Source organism: Pleurodeles waltl, chromosome 4_1 (assembly GCF_031143425.1).
Source record: "Pleurodeles waltl isolate 20211129_DDA chromosome 4_1, aPleWal1.hap1.20221129, whole genome shotgun sequence".
NCBI lineage: Eukaryota > Metazoa > Chordata > Amphibia > Caudata > Salamandridae > Pleurodeles > Pleurodeles waltl.
In genome coordinates this window covers 712,029,479-712,047,320 of record NC_090442.1, presented here as the reverse complement: position 1 = coordinate 712,047,320, position 17,842 = coordinate 712,029,479, and the positions used below count along the sequence as shown (strand labels likewise).

General features: G+C 42.3%; 1 protein-coding gene across 2 annotated transcripts in view; it reads right to left on the bottom strand.

Moving 5' to 3' along the window:
• ASB13 (ankyrin repeat and SOCS box containing 13) overlaps positions 1-17,842 on the bottom strand; it is a 93,284-nt gene that overhangs the window by 24,246 nt on the left and 51,196 nt on the right. Inside the window, exon 4 of one of the 2 annotated variants that reach the window (XM_069229297.1) lies at positions 159-293. The exons of the other annotated variant lie outside the window; for it this stretch is intronic. Coding sequence (XP_069085398.1) covers positions 159-293 — 135 coding nt within the window. The remainder of the gene's footprint in view (positions 1-158; positions 294-17,842) is intronic. 2 annotated transcript variants of the gene reach the window in all.

Genomic DNA, 17,842 nt, shown 5'->3' with positions numbered 1-17,842 from the left:
GGGAGTATCAAAAGAGTGGTCAACGATATTGAATGCAAATTTGGGAAAATGCTGAGGAATTAGTATAAACATATAGATATTTCACAAATTAAACAGCTGATGCTGTAGCAATCAAAGAGAACCGACAATGGTTAGCATGAATAAAATAGACCATATACCTGAATTCAGCAGTATTTTGGCACAATCTATATGCTCCCTCGCACAAGCAACATGCAGTGGGGTTCCAATGTGGCAGTCGTGGGCCTCCAGGTTTGCACCAACACTGATCAAGAGTCTCACACACTCAGAGTGACCTTGGGCAAAGCAAACAGATTATTAGCGAACTGCAGCTATTACTAGAAAACGGAACCATTTATAAAGTGCATAAATTATGTGCCAGAGTTAAGACTATGGGCCTCATTACAACCTCGGCAGTCTTTCAAAAAGACCGCCGAGGCTGCGGGAGCCAGAATACCGCCATTGCCGGCGGTATTCCTGGCTCCCTATTATGACTTTTCCACTGGGCCAGCGGACGGTAACAGTGTTACCGTCCGCTGGCCCAGTGGAAAAGTCACATCAACATTGCTGCTGGCTCGTAATAGAGCCGGCGGCAATGCTGATGTGCAGTGGGTGCAGTAGCACCCGTCGCGCATTTTACTGCTTGCACCGCTGCCCTGGGGATTATGACCGCCAGGCAGAAGCCTGGCGGTATGTTGGAGGGGCCGGCAATATGGCCGTGGCTATTGCGCCACGGTCATAATAGCTGGTGGAACACCGCCAGCCTGTTGGCGGTGTTACCGCCAGCTTACCGCCGGCCGCCAGGGTCGTAATGACCCCCTATATGCTAGGTGTTGTGCCATCACATGGCTGGTGTATTTATGCCTGGGACAATTCATTTATATTGTCAGAGGTGAAGCCAACTTAGGCTAGCTGTACTGCCACAAAAAAAAGATACTGTCAATGTATGCTTAGTTTACTGTTTAATATGCTAGGGTATTGCATTCCTATACTGCCATCATAGTCCCCAAACTTCACCAAGGGACTGTCATCATCAACCAAAGGTGCAGCTGTCTTTAGTAAGAACCCAACATACTGCACTCACATGCCAGGGGTGCAGACGTCACATGGCAGAGGTGCCAACATCTCATGTCAAGGAAGGCAGACACCACATGACAGGGGGTAGACATTACATGTCAGGGGTGCAGATATAATATCCAGGGGGTGAAGCTTTGCATGGCTGTGGTACAGATTTCGCAGTTTGTAGTGACCTTCCACTACATGCATGCCAAGGCTGCAATCATCTGATAATTTGAGTGGAGTCATTAAATGGCAGGGCTGCAGCATTTACATTTCAGGGTGGATGCCAATCGTGTCTGGGCGAAGCCTCCATTTGCCATGGGCGCTGCCATCATGTGCCTAGCATGCATTACCAATTAAAGCCGTGACTACTATCGTCAAGGGTAAGTTTCTAACCAGAACACGCCAGGGGCAGAAGCCTCTATATGACATGGTGCCAGAGCCATCACATGTACAAAGGATATTAGATACCAGTAATGTGGTGACATTACATGCAAGCGAAGAAGCAACTGCAATTACAGCAGATTTCAGGGGTGCAGGTAATACATGCCTTTTCATATACTCCATCCCATTTTTAAATAATGTGGGTGTGATCAAATGTCTGGAGGGAAAGAGCTTCTGAAGGGGCACCTGTAAACAAGCGTTAGCTGACTCCTTCTACAGCCATTCCTGCTGTGATTACGGCACAAGAGAGGCAATCACAGAGGCAGCAAAGCGAGTCATAGAGGTTACACTTTGTTCAGACTAGCACACTGTGATGAAACTGAAGGACCATGTCAAGAGCAGAAAAACATTTTTAGAGCTGTGTCCTGAAAAGAAAAACTTTAAATTTCCTCATTTTGTATATTCCAGTGATAAAAGAATAACTTTGAACACTGCATCACTTGCTAAAAATGTTGTCATTACAACAATTAGTAGAGAGACCAACCCAAATTTATCTTGCTACTCTAGAACTGTCTTACATCACAGGTGCTCCTTGACCTAACCACACACTTTTAACTAGAACTGTCGCAAACAAGCACTGGCATAATCCAATAGGTCTTGCTTTTTGGATGCCAATGCAGCCCTACTGTTTGCCATTGTTTTTTTTGCCACACTAGATTACTGGGGCAGGGGTAGCCATGTAAGAAGTACGCCTGATTGTACATATGGAGACTGAACACTATGAGAGTTCTTAAGTGTTGTGAATTACACAAATGCATGTGAAAATGTACTGCATCTGTGTCAGCACAACATTCTGGGTAAATTGTTTGATCTCCCCATGCGCTCATGTAAAGCGCTTGAATACCTTCGGGCCGAGATCGTGCTATATAATGATGTGGCCGCAATGGTGACTGGCAGTGCACGGCAATGCAAACACTGAAACAAAAGAAAGACATGACTGCCAATTACATCACGTGATATGCATACTGAAACAAAGGACAAAAGATTACCTTTCTGACAATGTTACGGTCAATTTTATTCACAATTATTTACATCTTTGCATGTTATAATAATTTAAACTTCACGTAATCTTTACAGAAGTATTTTCTATTGAAATATGTTTATGTTTTGATGTCCAGGCACTTAAATTAGAAATTTAGTATGTTGCCCATTTAATTTGAATGACCTTAAAATGACTGTCTCCCAAGATAATAATTGGGGAGAGGATTGTGGCTTAGCAGCCAGAGCTGCCGACAGTGGATTTGAAGGAACCGAGTTTGAGTCTCGTTGTTGGCTCAACATTCTGGGCGAATCTCCCCGTGCGCTCATGCAAAGTGCATGAATACCTTTGGGTCGAGATCGCGCTATCTAATAATGTGGGTTTGAGTCTCGGCGTCAGCTCAACATTCTGAGAAAATTATTTAATCTCCCTGTGCACTCATGTAAAGCGGTTGAATACCTTCAGGTCGAGATCACGCTACATAATGATGTGGCCGCAATGGTGACACATGAAATAGGGCACTGTTGTAATGAAGCTCTGAAAAGACTGAGCGCTTGTGTGCAGTGCTCTTGAAAAAAGGAAACTGTAGTCCTTTTCACATTTGCTAAAATGGGACAAGTGGAAGAGTACAAGTACTAGGGCACTGCTCCATGGGAGTAATCAATTGATGAAAAGGTGGGACAAAGAGGACACTGACATAAATAAATGAAACGTAGTTAGTGGGGTGTAAGCCCTCAAAGTATATACAGCATGTATCAGAGAGATAACGCTAGTGCTGTCTAGTGGCGATCTAAAATGACATACAATGTAAGTGAAGCCAACAAGCTATCTTTAAGTTTGGCTATAAAGCACAAACATTAAGGGCTTATAATGCTCTTTCAGCAAGTGACATTTCTCTTAGGTTCTATACTAAGTAAACAAAAAGACAAACTTCTTTGTAACAACTTAGCCTCGTAAGACCATTTACTCTAACCCCACAAATTCCCAATCGGTTGTACAAGCCCTTATCCCATATCTTTTTTACTGGGCCAACGTGTTTCTAATCAGCCTTTCAAGTACCACTCAGGAACCTATTAAGGATGGATCCCAAGCAGCTACCCACCAAAACATAGGTCACAAATATTCAACCACATCACCTCACCCCATCGTAAATGAACTGTCTAGCACCTCTTGCCTGTACCTACTACATTTCAATGCCTTTACATCTTTTATAAAGCAACTCACTCCGAAAATAAAAAAGGACCCACGAACAAGTTACTTTCAGTAACATTCTATTGGTAATTACAATATATAACTGCAGATTCCTTACCTTTTAATATCCCCAGGTGCCAGATTGGATCTAGAAGAGTTTTCAGGATAGACCCTGCACGCCAGTAAATGGCGTTGTACGCTTCCCCATTAAATTCACTCTGCCCTGGAAGTGGCAGCTGGAGCATCAGTTTCTTTCAGGAGTATCCACCAATCTACCAGAAACAGCACTACCAAAGGTAAGCAACTTGGTCTTCTGATGGATACTTATAACCACAGGTTACTCATATTTTGAAAAGATACCAAAATAGAACCTCCCCTTGTGGAGAGTTTGTGGAATGACTCGGACAAAGACAAAAAGTCCTGAACAGTCAAAATGCCCTTCCCATCAGACCTGCCTGTCAAGGCAATAAAGCTGTGTGAATGTGTGCACTGATGTACACACATCAGCCTCATTGATATACAGGACAGGCACTCCGCAATGGTAGCAATCATTGCCCTGATGGAGTGAGTCCCTAATCCTTCAGGAGACTGCTTCTCGGACAATAGATCTTAATGCAGAGAACTATCCAACTGAATAAGGTAATCTTCTACACTGCATTGCCTTTGTTAGCTCCAGAAAACCCTACAAAGAGCTGATCATCCATGCAACATTCTTTGGTACGATCATTGTAAAACCTGAGTTCTCTTTTGGGGACCAAGCAATGGAGTCTCTCCTCCTCCTCCTCCTTCAAGGGGTGAGGTGTAGGAAACACGTTGAAAGACTAATGGACTGTCTGATATGAAATGGAGTCACAACTGGTGATAGAAAGGCCACTCTAGTCCTCAGCACCAATTTGTCCAGAAAGAAGATGGTGTACAGCTGCACGATTGACAAAGTATGAAGCTCACTCATGCAACTAGCTGAGGTGGTAGGGATGAGAAAGTCTTTCTTTATTGTCAGAAGACACAGGGGACAGCTGTGCAATGGCTCAAAAAGAAAGAACCACATTAAAGTTGTACTGTGGAATACCGAAGGGTTTAGGAGGAAAAATGTGGACCAAATATGATATCTATAGAAGGAAGAGACATCTGGCTCCAGGTAAGTTATGGAAGTCCAAGATTTATTTTCAATGTAAATGCAGCGAGCTGCCAGCACCACCATCCAACAGCAGACAGGAATAAGCTGACTGACTCACTTTACAATATTAACATTCCAATTACAACACAGAAATTAAACTTCTTGTTGGAATATGTGTTAGAGCAACTGGTCCAGTAGAAATCCAACATTGGATATTCTTTTACAAATCATGTATACACAAATAGCAAAAATTAAACAACACCAAAAAACAATAAAAGAAAATAGACTAACGCATATAAAGAAACGTAACACCCATAACACACACTAGCAACAACAAAAAACTTCTACAACGCTTCAAAACAGTTTAAACTGTATCTCTAAACAACATGATTAAAAAGCAAACATTCAGTCCCTATTGCATATAAGTATAAAACCTCTCCTCAAACTCCTATGACAACATTTTTACTTACATCAGTATTTTCCCCCAAATCTCTATTGACTGCCACATTTTCCCTTCCTCATTCTTATCTTGTCTTCAGACAGTTTGACAGCTTTGTTCATATTCCCCTGCTGTATACCATCCACTCTGACTGCATGCCACACATATTTTGGCAACCACCACAGGTTCACCAAATGTGGTACTCCCTTTAAAAAGATGTCCTGGTTTCCTAATGTGGACCACATCAACAACTTTGAATGAGAAATTTAGCTTGACACTATTTCTCTAACCAAAATCTTCCTTTTGCTTAAATTGCACAGCATCAACTCTGGACATCACATCCTCATCCATTTCAAATTTATCCTCAACATTCATTTCAAGCAACTTCCTTATCCAGTTGGGACAAACTTTCGAAACCAGTTTCCTCCCTTTCAACAAATGAAATGGTGCAACTGCTGTGCTAGTATGGGGTGTACAACGATAGAGCCATAACATAGTTCTAATAGCATTAATTATTTCACATTTGTTACAGCCACTTTGATACATTCAACACCATCCAATTCCTCTCCTCAAACAAACTTTTCATTTGGGAATATTAAAATTAACTCTTCAAATGTTTCACCCCAACATTCTAAAGAAACTCCTCCATTTCCTGACTCACAAACTGTAGCCTATTATCCCACAATCAATACTCCGGAAATCCTTTTCTTGAAAAAAAAACTTTAAGAAATTCAATGATACTTCTTTTAATCATTTCAGCCATAAACCTAACTTCATGCCACTTAAAATAGTAGTCCATTTAAACAACTGCATATGTATGCCTTACATCTAAGGCATTAATGGACCCAACAAACCAATACCAATTTTTCCCACTGCTTGATTAGTAATTCTACAGATGTTATTGGTGGCACTCTTGTGACAATACCTTTCTCACTATTGGCATGCAAATAACAATTCTTACCTACCTCAACGGCTTCTTTATCCATTGAAGATGCCAATAATGTGACCACAATCTATGTTTAGTCAATGTAGCATCCAAATGTCCCTCATGATCACACTTGATAAGATCCCTCCTCAACATCTCTGGAGGAACCAACATGTCAGCTTGTAAAAGTAACCCATCCTCTACAGTAAACTGGTCACCAACTTTACAAAAAGGTTATACCATCTCCATCAGCTGTCCCTTTCTTGGTCATATATCACATACAACCTCACTACCTCCTGTAAAAACAACATCTGATTTATGGTGGCAATGAAACACAATTCCAACTCTTCTTTAACCGCCTCATCATCTATCACACTTCCCTCTGCATCTCCCATGGAATATCCGGAAAAATATTTTTCCCTCTTTGATCTGTAATATGTCAAATTGGTATTGTAAAATCCTAGAAGATATTAGAGCAATCCGTAGAGCATAGCTTTTCGCATTTCTCCCATTGAGCATGGAAATCAGTGTTTTGTGATCTGTAACAATCGTAAACTTCTTAGCCCATAAATATGCTTTGAACTTCTCTATCGCCCATACACAACAAAGCTATTCCCTTTAAATGATCAAATATGCCATCTCCAACCCCTTCAAAACTCTGGAAGCAAAACGCACTGTGTAGATAACAGTGCCACTTTTCTGAGTCAAAGCAGCACCTAACCCTACATTATTTCATCAATCGAGCTAGTACAAGTTAAAGAAGGATTGTAAGCCTTAAGATCTCAAGCATCAATGAGTTCTTATTTAACCCATTGAAACGCCTTCTCACAATCCTGATTCCAAACAAACTCAACATCTTTCCGTAACATATTCCTTTAACACTCTATATTTTATGCAGATTCAGGCAAAAAATATTAAATACAATTTACAAGTTCCTAAAAATGACATTATATTAGTTCTATCTTTGGCTTGCTGAGCGTTCTTGATTCACTCAACTAAACCTGGTTGTGGTGAAATGCCATCTTTTGACACTACATGTCCTAGATATTTTTGAAAAATTCACATTCATCCTTGGGTAGCACAACCCCTCTTTCCTGAATGCTGATTAACACCTGTGCTAACACTCTGTCGTGTTCCTCCCTACTAGAAATAAAAGCCAACACATCATCTTGAAATACTATCGCTCCCTTGATATGCTTCAACATCTGATCTATTGTTCTTTGGAATACCAAAGCCATAGACACTTGCTCAAAAGACATTCTGATGTACTGATACCTTCCAAATGGAGATACAAAAACTACGAAATGTTGAGATCCTGGTTTCAATTTCCATCTGACAATAAGCTGCCACCAGATCTGGTTTGGAAAATCAACAAGCTCCACTTAACATCTTCAAGATTTCACATATCTTAGGCAAAGGATGTGAATCAATCCACAACTTACGGTTGACACTTCTAAGATCAACACTTATCCTGAGTTCCTCTGACCTCTTTTGATGCACAACCAGTGAAGAAAGCCACAGTGAGAATTCAATGGGTTCAATAATACCCTCTTCACATAACATATTAAGATGAGTTTCTAAATCATTCCTTATGCTAAAAGGCACAGTTCCTAGTTTGTGCTTAACAGGTATGGCTCTGTCTTTGATTCTGATTTTATGTTTGAAACCAGTGATTCTACCCAGACGATCATCGAAAACTCTAGAGAATTTGGCTAACAAACCTTTCTGAACAACCAAAACTTGCTCCTTTGTCCCTGGTCTCAACAGCTTGCCAAATAAAACTTGGTGATACCAACCATGTATGCCTAGTACTTTCACTGCCAGGTATTTCTTCCCTTGAATTTGCTAACCTCAAAACTTCAAAACGTTCTCAAATTAGCCCCACCGCTCAATGCTGGAGCTCTAACTGCTGTTTTACCCTTCTATCTCTTCATGTTTCTTCAAACAGCTCTTTGGTAATCAAGGTAATTCTGGTTCCACATATGAATCCACACACTCTTTCACATCATCATCATCACCAACACCACATGCACTTATCTTCCACAACATTAACTCTCTCTGCAGGTTGATTGGAATTTTGACACACTTTGGTATAATGTCCTACTTTAATACATGTCCAGCAAGAGACATTTTGTGCAGGACATCAACTATCTCCTCTCACATGTATCGGATAACCACAACGGAAACAAATATTCTCCTGCTTAAAAAATGTATTAATTCTGTTGGTATTCTTTGATGACTTGTCATTTTTCGTCTCTACCGCTCCAACTGATTCCACCTTATTTTTCTCATCCAATTACTTCACACACAACTGGGACCTTTCTATTCTCCTTGCTGTGTGAATTCTTCTTAAAATAATTGATCCCCCATGGAAAAAATTAATTCTGTATACCTTTGTCCCAACAGTGGCTTACAAGATGGTCTCTATCCAATTGATGACCGTACTCTCCAAACTGACAATCTGCTATAAGTCTTCTAAATGCTGAAGTGTAGGAATTTACACTCTCAGTTTCAGTGTAAAATTCTTGAACAACATATGCTGTGTTAAAATCAAAATGGGCATCACATCAAAATGTTTTCCAACATTTTCACTACAATTTGGTATTTGTCTAAACCTTTACTTGTGTTATTATTTGAATCAGCACTATGTTTAAGTGCAGTTTTGCCCTCAAACCCCGAAGAATGCAGTACTAACCATTTCTTCCTCTTCGGTCTGAAACTCAGAGCTCCAATGGCTCCTGATTTGTTTCAAAAGCATCAACCCAGTTTTTCCATTGATTATGAGGATCATCTGAAGACTCTAGAAAAAACAGGTGGCGCATTTACAGAGAGAATAATGGTTTAGAAAAAAAGCACTGTGTGTACAATGCGTAGCTCTGTACAAAGTGCAAACCAAAATGCTGCAAACAGTCCCAAATCAAAAGTAATAAGCATACTACCCTGTAGAAAAAACTGCATGATGGTGAGAGGATGAAAATATTGACAAACTCTTTCAATAACGATGTCACTGGTCAGCCAGGGCTGACGGATAACCTTTAACTGTGCCGCTGGAAGTCCTTGCTGGGCGAAAGACAAAACAAACAGTAACACATCTGAAAGTTTGGCCTGCAACAAATCTGTGGTGTGGGTGCCTCACCAAGCCACAAACGTGTTCCAACATCTAAAGTAAGAGACTCTGGCTGCCAGGATGATATCTACTACTTCAGGAGGCAGACTGACTGCACTCAACTGCCACTACTCAATCTCCGTGCATAGCGATGTAGATTGCGCAGTTCAGGGTGGAGGACCCAGTCCTCCTGCTGCAACAGAAGGTACTCCCAAAGCAGCAGCCTGATAGGAGATACAACACTCTCTGGGTGTATTTCGGAGGAAGATAGATGACTTGGGTCTAGCCACTGTTAATCTTCTTTAGAACTCAGGTTGGGGAGGTAGCAGCAGAAAGGCACACAGTGGTCCCATGTTCCACTCTAAGCAGAATGTGTCTCAGACTGAGAGCCCAAGTGTTGCCACTGCATGTTCTCTGATGTGGCGAACAGATAAAGCCAGGGTTCTTCCCACTGCTGGAAGACACTTGCACCACCACCAAGTGTAACTGCCATTTGTGATCTGCTAGGCGTCACTAGCTGAGTTCATCTGTTCTGACATTTAAGGATCCTACTAGGTGGTGTATAATGAAGGAGAAGCCCTGACAATCCAACAAGATTCAGAGGCACAGGGAAGAATGGCACATAGTCTAGGACTGGAGCTCGTCCTGCTTGTTGCAGTACCACACAACTGTGGTGCTGTCCATGAGGACCTGAACCAGCCTTCCCTTGACGCACAGCAAGAAGGCTTTTAACGCTAAGTGGATGACCCAAAACTCCAGTGATGTGGAGGAGGCTTACCATCATAGCCCTCTGTTCACCTCTTCCCTCAAATGACTGCCCAAACCCAGCAGGGACCACCGTCAGCTACTGACAGGGCAGGGAGAAGGGTCTGCCACTGTTTCAATTGCGGTCTAGTAGCCACCATTGCAGAGCTTGTGCAGCCTCCTCCAGAACCTGGATGACCACATGTGCCATGCAGCACAGTCGATGAGCAGGATGCAAAAGGCCAATAGGCCAAGAAGCCTCAGCGCCACCCCCACTGAGACTCAGGACTGAGGCTGACATACTAGAATCACAGCCTGAATGTCATGAACTTGGTAATCCAGAGGGAAACCTTATCCAGGATGGCTGTGATGAAGGGGAGCCTCTGCGAAGGAGTCAAGTGTGACATTGGCACACCAATTATGAACCCCGGCAACGTAAGGAAACTTATCATCTGAAGGTGGTCAATGACTGACTGTGGCGAGCCTGTCTTCAACAGCCAGTTGTTGGGGTAGGGGAAGACTGGTACCCAAACCCCCAAATGTGTGCTGCGACCACTGCCATCAACTATGTGAATACCGAAGAGGTACTGATGAGGCTGAAAGGAGCAGTACAGGAATACTGAAATAGGCGTCCTGCAAGTCCATCGCTACCATCCAGTCTCTGCGATACAGGGCAGAAGTAACCTAGTTCCAGAGTGAGCATCTTGAATTTGTTCTTCTGCAGGAAGAAACGGAGTGGTCAACAAAGATCTAAAACAGGGTGAATGCATCTGCCTTTTTTCAGCACTAGGAAATAGTGGCAGTAATACTGAGTTTCACAACCCTCTCTATTGCTTCTTTCACAAAGTAGTAGCAAACTGGACAAAAAGTCCTCCAAAAGCCGCTTTGATGTGGATGGAAGATGCAGTGGGCTGGAAATGAATGGCAGTGCGTAGCCACAATGGACTATCTGCAGGACCCAACTGTCGGATATTATTGCTTACCAATCATGGAAAAAATGACTGATTCTTCCTCCCACAGGGCAGTCCTTTGCTGCTAAGCGCAATCTAAAGTGGCTTGGAGGCTGCTAGGAAGTTAGGTGTCATTGAAGGCCCGGCTGCATTCTGCCGGATCCCCTACCCAGAGCTTAAAAGGACTGAAGTGCCCATTGTTGGGGTGGTGGGCCTTGACACTGTCTGAAAGCGGAACCACTAGTGATGCCTTGAGAGGTGCAAAATTGTTCGGGATACTGCCTTGCATTTGGGGAAAGACCGAGGGAGTATGAAGAAGCTCTACTTTTTATGAAGCGCTTGAGGTCAGAGACAGCCTTCTGGCCAAAGATGCAAGACCCGTCCAAAGGCATATCCAATCAGTGACGCCTGAATGCACCAGAAAGGTCTGTAGATCTCATCCACCCAGAGCACCACAGTTGTGCCAACCACTCTGCCTAAACAGTTAGTGTCTAGGCTTGACCAGGTGACATACTTGGCCACATCCTGGCCATATTGAGTGGTCTGTGGGATTTGGGTAAAATTCCTCTGGGATTTCTTGTAAGATCTCAGCGACCGAGTCCCATAAGTCCTGGGAATAAATTTCCAACAAACTGCTGGGGTTGACTGATATAATGAAGAGGCTACTGGAAGAAAACATCCTCTTCTCAAATGCCTCTATCCTTTATTACTCTCTGTCCAGAGGGATGGTAGGAAAAGAATTGGGGTTAAACCTTCCAGTGGAGGACACTACTGCTAGGCTCTCCAGAGTAGGGTGCAACATTAAGAAGCCAGGGTCACCCATTGCGAGTTAGTGACAAATGGCCACCTATCTGTTTACAGGTGGGTAGGAGCAGAATTTTGCCCAAGTGCCCACGAGGGTGTCGGTCAGGGTCTTGTTGGATTGCAGTAGGGGTACAGATGAGAACTGACCTGGTTGTAACACTTCCACAAAGATACTGGTTGTTACCTCAAAAGAAGGCATCTCCAGATACAAAACTTCTGCCGCTAGTTTAATGATGTAGCGAATAAAGCAGACTCTTCCGTTGAAGAGCCAGGAGAGAAGCCAGCCCTGTGTCTGGGAAAGTGTCCAGCCCACTGGCCTCTTTTAAGTCGAGATAAAAATTATCATCATCATATTAGGGAAGAACTCATTCTCACCACCCCCTTCATCATCATCATCATCACCAAAAGCTGACTGGCTCCGGTCAGAGTCTCATCTGAACAGTTGTTGGAGGACTGGGGATGGCTCCTAGACAAAGGCACTGTCTTATCAGAGCCAAAATATATTGGGACCAAATTGAAGTGAAGACTGCTTGCAGGCCAAGTAGGTACAATTCCTTTATTTGAAAGTAGGGACGGAAAGAACAGGTCCGTTCAGGGACAAGCTAAGGCTCAACTGACTTCAGGAGACTGCACGTACTAGAACGTGGAATCTCCCCAAGTCAGCATCACGAGCATTCCAGCAAGGAACATAACACACTACATATCCCCCTTCTTTTCTTACAACAAGAAAATAAGGAACAAAAAAAATAAAAACAAAGAAAGGAAAAAAAAATAATTAACAGAACAATAGAAAAATCTTAAACATGAAAATCAGAAACGTCAGCTAAGTATCCTAACACGTAATCCTTCAACCAACCAGGAGGTGTCACTTTCCTTTTCCTTTCTACAGAATCACACTGTTGTACACAACCGGATAAACTTACACTCCCATTCTCTGACTCGGCAACCGAATCACTCATCACATCTTCCTCCTCACACAAAACACAATCACCAAGTACGTGTGGAGACGCTTTCTTATTAAACACATTGTGACTCATAACCTCATCTTCCAACCATTCAGCCTTTCCCTTCTCACACTCCTTACTGTTAGTGTGAACTCCACCACATCCAAATTCCTCTCCGTTCCTAAGTAAGACAACGCGCTTAAGATTCCACACCTTACCATCACTCAGTTTTACGGCGTTATGCAAAACTTCCATAACACGTTCAGGATTAAAGTACTGGCTCTCACCCCTCTTAACTTTATAGGGTTTCTTAACTCTAACCAAATCTCCAATATTGATATCAACAGACTTGACATGATGGAGCTTGTCCTAATAAGACTTCGATTTCTCAAGAGACTTATTCAAACAATCCCTTACATTCTCCACTGACCAGTGTTGGATACCAGTCTTGATCAACCAAGCAGGGTTATGTTTGCTTCTCGGGCTTCTTCCCCTCATAATAATGAAAGGGCTGAGACCAGTAGTAACATTCTCAGTTATCCTATACGCCCACACAGCTTTAAAGATGGCAATATGCCAATCCTCTCCACCATTCATAGCACTCTGATTTATACCTTTAATGACTCTATTGAACCTTTCTACTGCGCCATTTCCACTGGGATTGTACAGAGAAGTGGTTTTATGTTCAATTCCCACTCTCCTAAAATATTTTTTTGCAGCATCTGACATAAACTGTACACCATTATCACTCAACAATTTAGAAGGGGTGCCTTCTGCAAGGAAAACCTTATCCAAAAACTCCAACACGCTTACAGTGTCTGCTTTTTCTAAAATGCCAACTTCTGGCCATTTGGAAAACAAATCAATAAGGACTATTACAAACTCTTGAGAGTTGCCCACCGGACCTAAGAGATCAATAGCAACATATTCCCATGGTTGTCTGGGAATGAACGCTTGCTGCATAGGTGGTCTAAGGGTACACAAACTCTTGTCAGCCGAAGAACATATATGACAGGTTCTGACAAATCTTTCCACCGATCTATCAACACCAGGCCACCAGAACAGCTCTTTAATCACAGACTTAGTTCTAACAATGCCAAAATGTCCCTCATGACATAATTCTAAAATCACCTCCCTTATACCGGATGGGGGAAGTATTTTATCACCTCTCCAAAGAACACTGTTCACAACAGAGAGTTCGTTCCTAACCTCCCAAAAACTTCTGCATTGTTCAGGTATTAGATCCTTCTTAGGCCATCCATCTAAAACTAATTTTAAGACGGACTGTAAACTAGCGTCTACCTGCATTTCCTTCCTCCAACTATCTTCATTAAGTGCAGGGCTGCCAGAATCATGTATAAGGGCCACACTCCATTCATACCAAGGGTCATCAACATATCTTTCCAGCAAATTAGGTAACCTAGAAAGGCAATCCGCCATTACATTACTATTGCCTGGTACATACACAATACGATAAGTGTAATCCTTTAAACGCATAGACAACCTTAATATTCTAGCAGAAGCCAGTACACTTCCTTCACTTGTAAGAAGTTTAATTAAAGGTTTGTGGTCACAGCGAATGGTTATGTCTTTTCCTCACACGAATGCACGGAAGTGCTCTAAAGCCCAAGCACAGGCTAAGGCTTCCTTCTCTATAACAGAGTATTTCTCTTCTGAAGGAGACAACGATCTGGAAGCAAAAAGTATAATCCTTTCCTTACCATTACAATCCTTTTGAGACAAAACAGCACCTAAGCCTTTATTACTTGTATCTGTGGTAACAAAAGTATCTAACTTAGGGTCAAAACTTTCTAAACATGCAGCCTTGCTTAACTCCTTTTTAACTCTCTCAAACTCCTGATTACATGCTTCACTCCACGCGAATGGAGAGTTCTTTTTGAGCAAAGATCTTAAATTGTAAACCTTACTGGCAAAGTTCGGAATAAATTTTGCACAAAACTCAGCCATGCCCAAAAAAGATCTTACCCCATCCTTATACATAGGAGGTGACACCCCGATTATAGCATTCACCAAAGAGGTCTTAGGTCTAACACCCTCACCACTTATCTCATGTCCCAAATACTCCACAATCCTTTTCGCAAATTTGCACTTACTTAGTTCCACTGTTAACCCCTTATCGCCCAAAACTTCCAACACATGTTCCAACCGCTCATCATGCATGCACTTATCCTTCCCAAAAATTAAAATGTCATCTTGGAAGCACATAACCCCTTTGACTTTCCCAAAAAGTTTGTGCATTAGACGTTGAAAAACAGCTGCTGCAGACGCAAGGCCGAAGGGCATCCTCTTGTATTGGAAGCATCCAAAGGGTGTGATGAAGGCTGTTAATCTTTTGGAGTCCTCAGATAAGGGAATCTGATGATACACAGACAACAAGTCAATAGTAGAAAACCAACACGCTCCCTCAAGACTAGAAACCATTTCCGTAATCTTGGGTAGAGGAAACCGATCAATCAGGATATTATTATTTAAGTATCTTAAGTCTACACATAAACTGATTTTTCCGTTACTGCGCCGAGCTATTACTACAGGCGAAATCCATTCTGAACTTTCAATTGGCTCAATCACATCTATTAAAATTAATTGGTCCAGCTACTTGAAGACCTCTTCTCTGATCATGATCGGCACAGTTCTGACCTTATGAATTTTTGGTAGAGCTTCCTTCTTTAATATGATCTTGTGCTCGAAACCGGTAAGTTTCCCCAAACCCTTGTGAAAAACTTTGGAAAACGTAGCTTCCATCACAGAGGTCAAAGAGCATTCATCATTCACCATTAAAACCTTTTCTTTACCGTTAGGATCCAGGATCATTTGCAACTGTCCTTGATCCTTCCAACCTAGAACAGACGGCCCTCTTTTAGCTACATATAATTTTCCTCTGGCACTCCTGTTCTTCAATGAGAATGCCAACCATCTAAAACCTAACAGGTCTATCTTTTCTCCTGTGTAGCTTTCTGGTTGAATATCCGGCGGAGCAAGTTGCTTGCCAATTTTATCCACAAAGGACTTGTTCCACACATCCTCATTCACGATTGTGAATGGTGAGCCAGAGTCAGCATACATTGTAACTGGTACTCCACCAATTTCCATGTTACATATTGGTTTTTCCTTAGTGTTTACCTCCATTATATTAAGGATGAAACTCTTATCCTCATCCAATACCCTGGAATCCGTTGTTTTCTCCTCCTCCTTTTTGCTGTATAATCACCTTCATAAATACACTTAGCTATTTTCTTTTTACTTTTACATACTTTAGCAAAATGGCCCACAATTCCACATTTGTTGCATTTCAATTTTAACGCTGGGCACAACTTGGAGTGAGCCAAATGATCTTTGTTATCGCATCTGTAAAAAAGAAATCAGTTTCCCCACTCTGTAAGCTTTTTCCAGGTTTGCGGTTAATCACTTTGTAAATGCCGTCCACACTTTTCCCTGTAGATTTTAGTTTGGATAAAAATCTTTCAGAGAACTCTGCTTTCCTTACAATAGCTAAGATTTCTTCCAGAGGAGAGTCACCATTTATCCAAAGTCTTTCTTGAATAGATTGATTACAGCAATGCATGACTACTTGATCCCTAATAAGTTCGTCATGAATTGTCCCAAATCTACAGTCCAGAGCAAGTTTCTTTAAGTCCGCAACGTAGTCATCCACTAGCTCATTTTTTTCTTGTTTCCATTGGAAAAACTTATAACGGACAATTCCCATACATACTTTTGGAGCAAAATACTTTTCGAGATCTAGCATCGCGGCATTAAAAACACAAATATCGCCGCTTATGGTGTTTTTTGGGCATCTTATTAAATGGTTTTAGACCCATAGGACCCAAGGAATGCAACAGGATCCTCTTTTTCTGTTCTGCAGGCATCTTGTTATCCACATCAATGGCACCTAAATAATTAAAAAAATAGTCTTTCCATTCTTGCCACTTGATAGGTGGTGAATTGCCCATAGCCCAAAATGCCTGCGGGGGAACAATTGTAAAATTGGCCTGTGCCATGTCAGTGGCTAATTATAAGGTACACACAATGACTCCAAGTGCCACTCAATAATACTAATTAACTTGAAAAGTATTCTTCCCTTCTCGGACCTGTTCCTGTTCAAGAGTAAAAACCTTCACATTAGAAAAAAACAATGTTGTCTTACAAAAATACAAAAATTGCCTTCTTAATTGTCTTCTTTCTTCCCTCCTTCCTGCTTTTTCTTTTTTTTTTAATTATTTTCTCCAAGTCCTTTTTCTTTTCTTATTAATATTAAAAGGCTAGCGTCTTCGTCTCCTTGGAGACGCTAGCGGAAGCGGTGTTAGTCTGGCTAGCGTCTCTGTCTCCTTGAAGACGCTAGCGGAAGCGGTGTTAGTCTCCTTAGCGTGCCCATAGCTAAGGAGACACGCAGAGGAAGCGGAGTCAGTGTCCCTGGGGGTACGTTGCCCAGGAGACACGCATTGCGCGTACACGTCCGTTGAACAGAGGACGCTCGCGCTGCTCTGCTCGCGCCGCTCTGCACGCGCTTACACCAACGGCCGGGCAGGGCACGAACAACAACAAAAAAAAAACACGGAGGAAGGATTTAAATATATAAAAAATATATAACAAATATAATTACAAGAACGTCCCGTCCCATGTCGGCAGCCCCCAAGGCAGCAGCCAAGGGCAGACAAGGCGGTGAAGCGTCAAAGAGAGGAGAACGACGACACAGATGTTGAAGGTTCGATAAAGCCGGCTCCCTCGTCGCCAAATTGAAGTGAAGACTGCTCACAGGCCAAGTAGGTACAATTCCTTTATTTGAAAGTAGGGACGGAAAGAACAGGTCCGTTCAGGGACAAGCTAAGGCTCAACTGACTTCAGGAGACTGCACGTACTAGAACGTGGAATCTCCCCAAGTCAGCATCACGAGCATTCCAGCAAGGAACATAACACACTACACGAATGTGTAGGATTTGAGACCAGAATAACGTTTCTGCCAAGGTCGAGGCAGATGTGGTTTGGAGTCGGAGAGAACAATAAGATCAATGTTCTCCTGCAGCGCTGGTGCTGGCTTCAACATGCTAGTAACTGGCCTTGGATCGTGGTATCTGTTGTGGAGTCCCTCCAGAGCCAAAGCTGAATACAAAGTGTATTCAGAAGG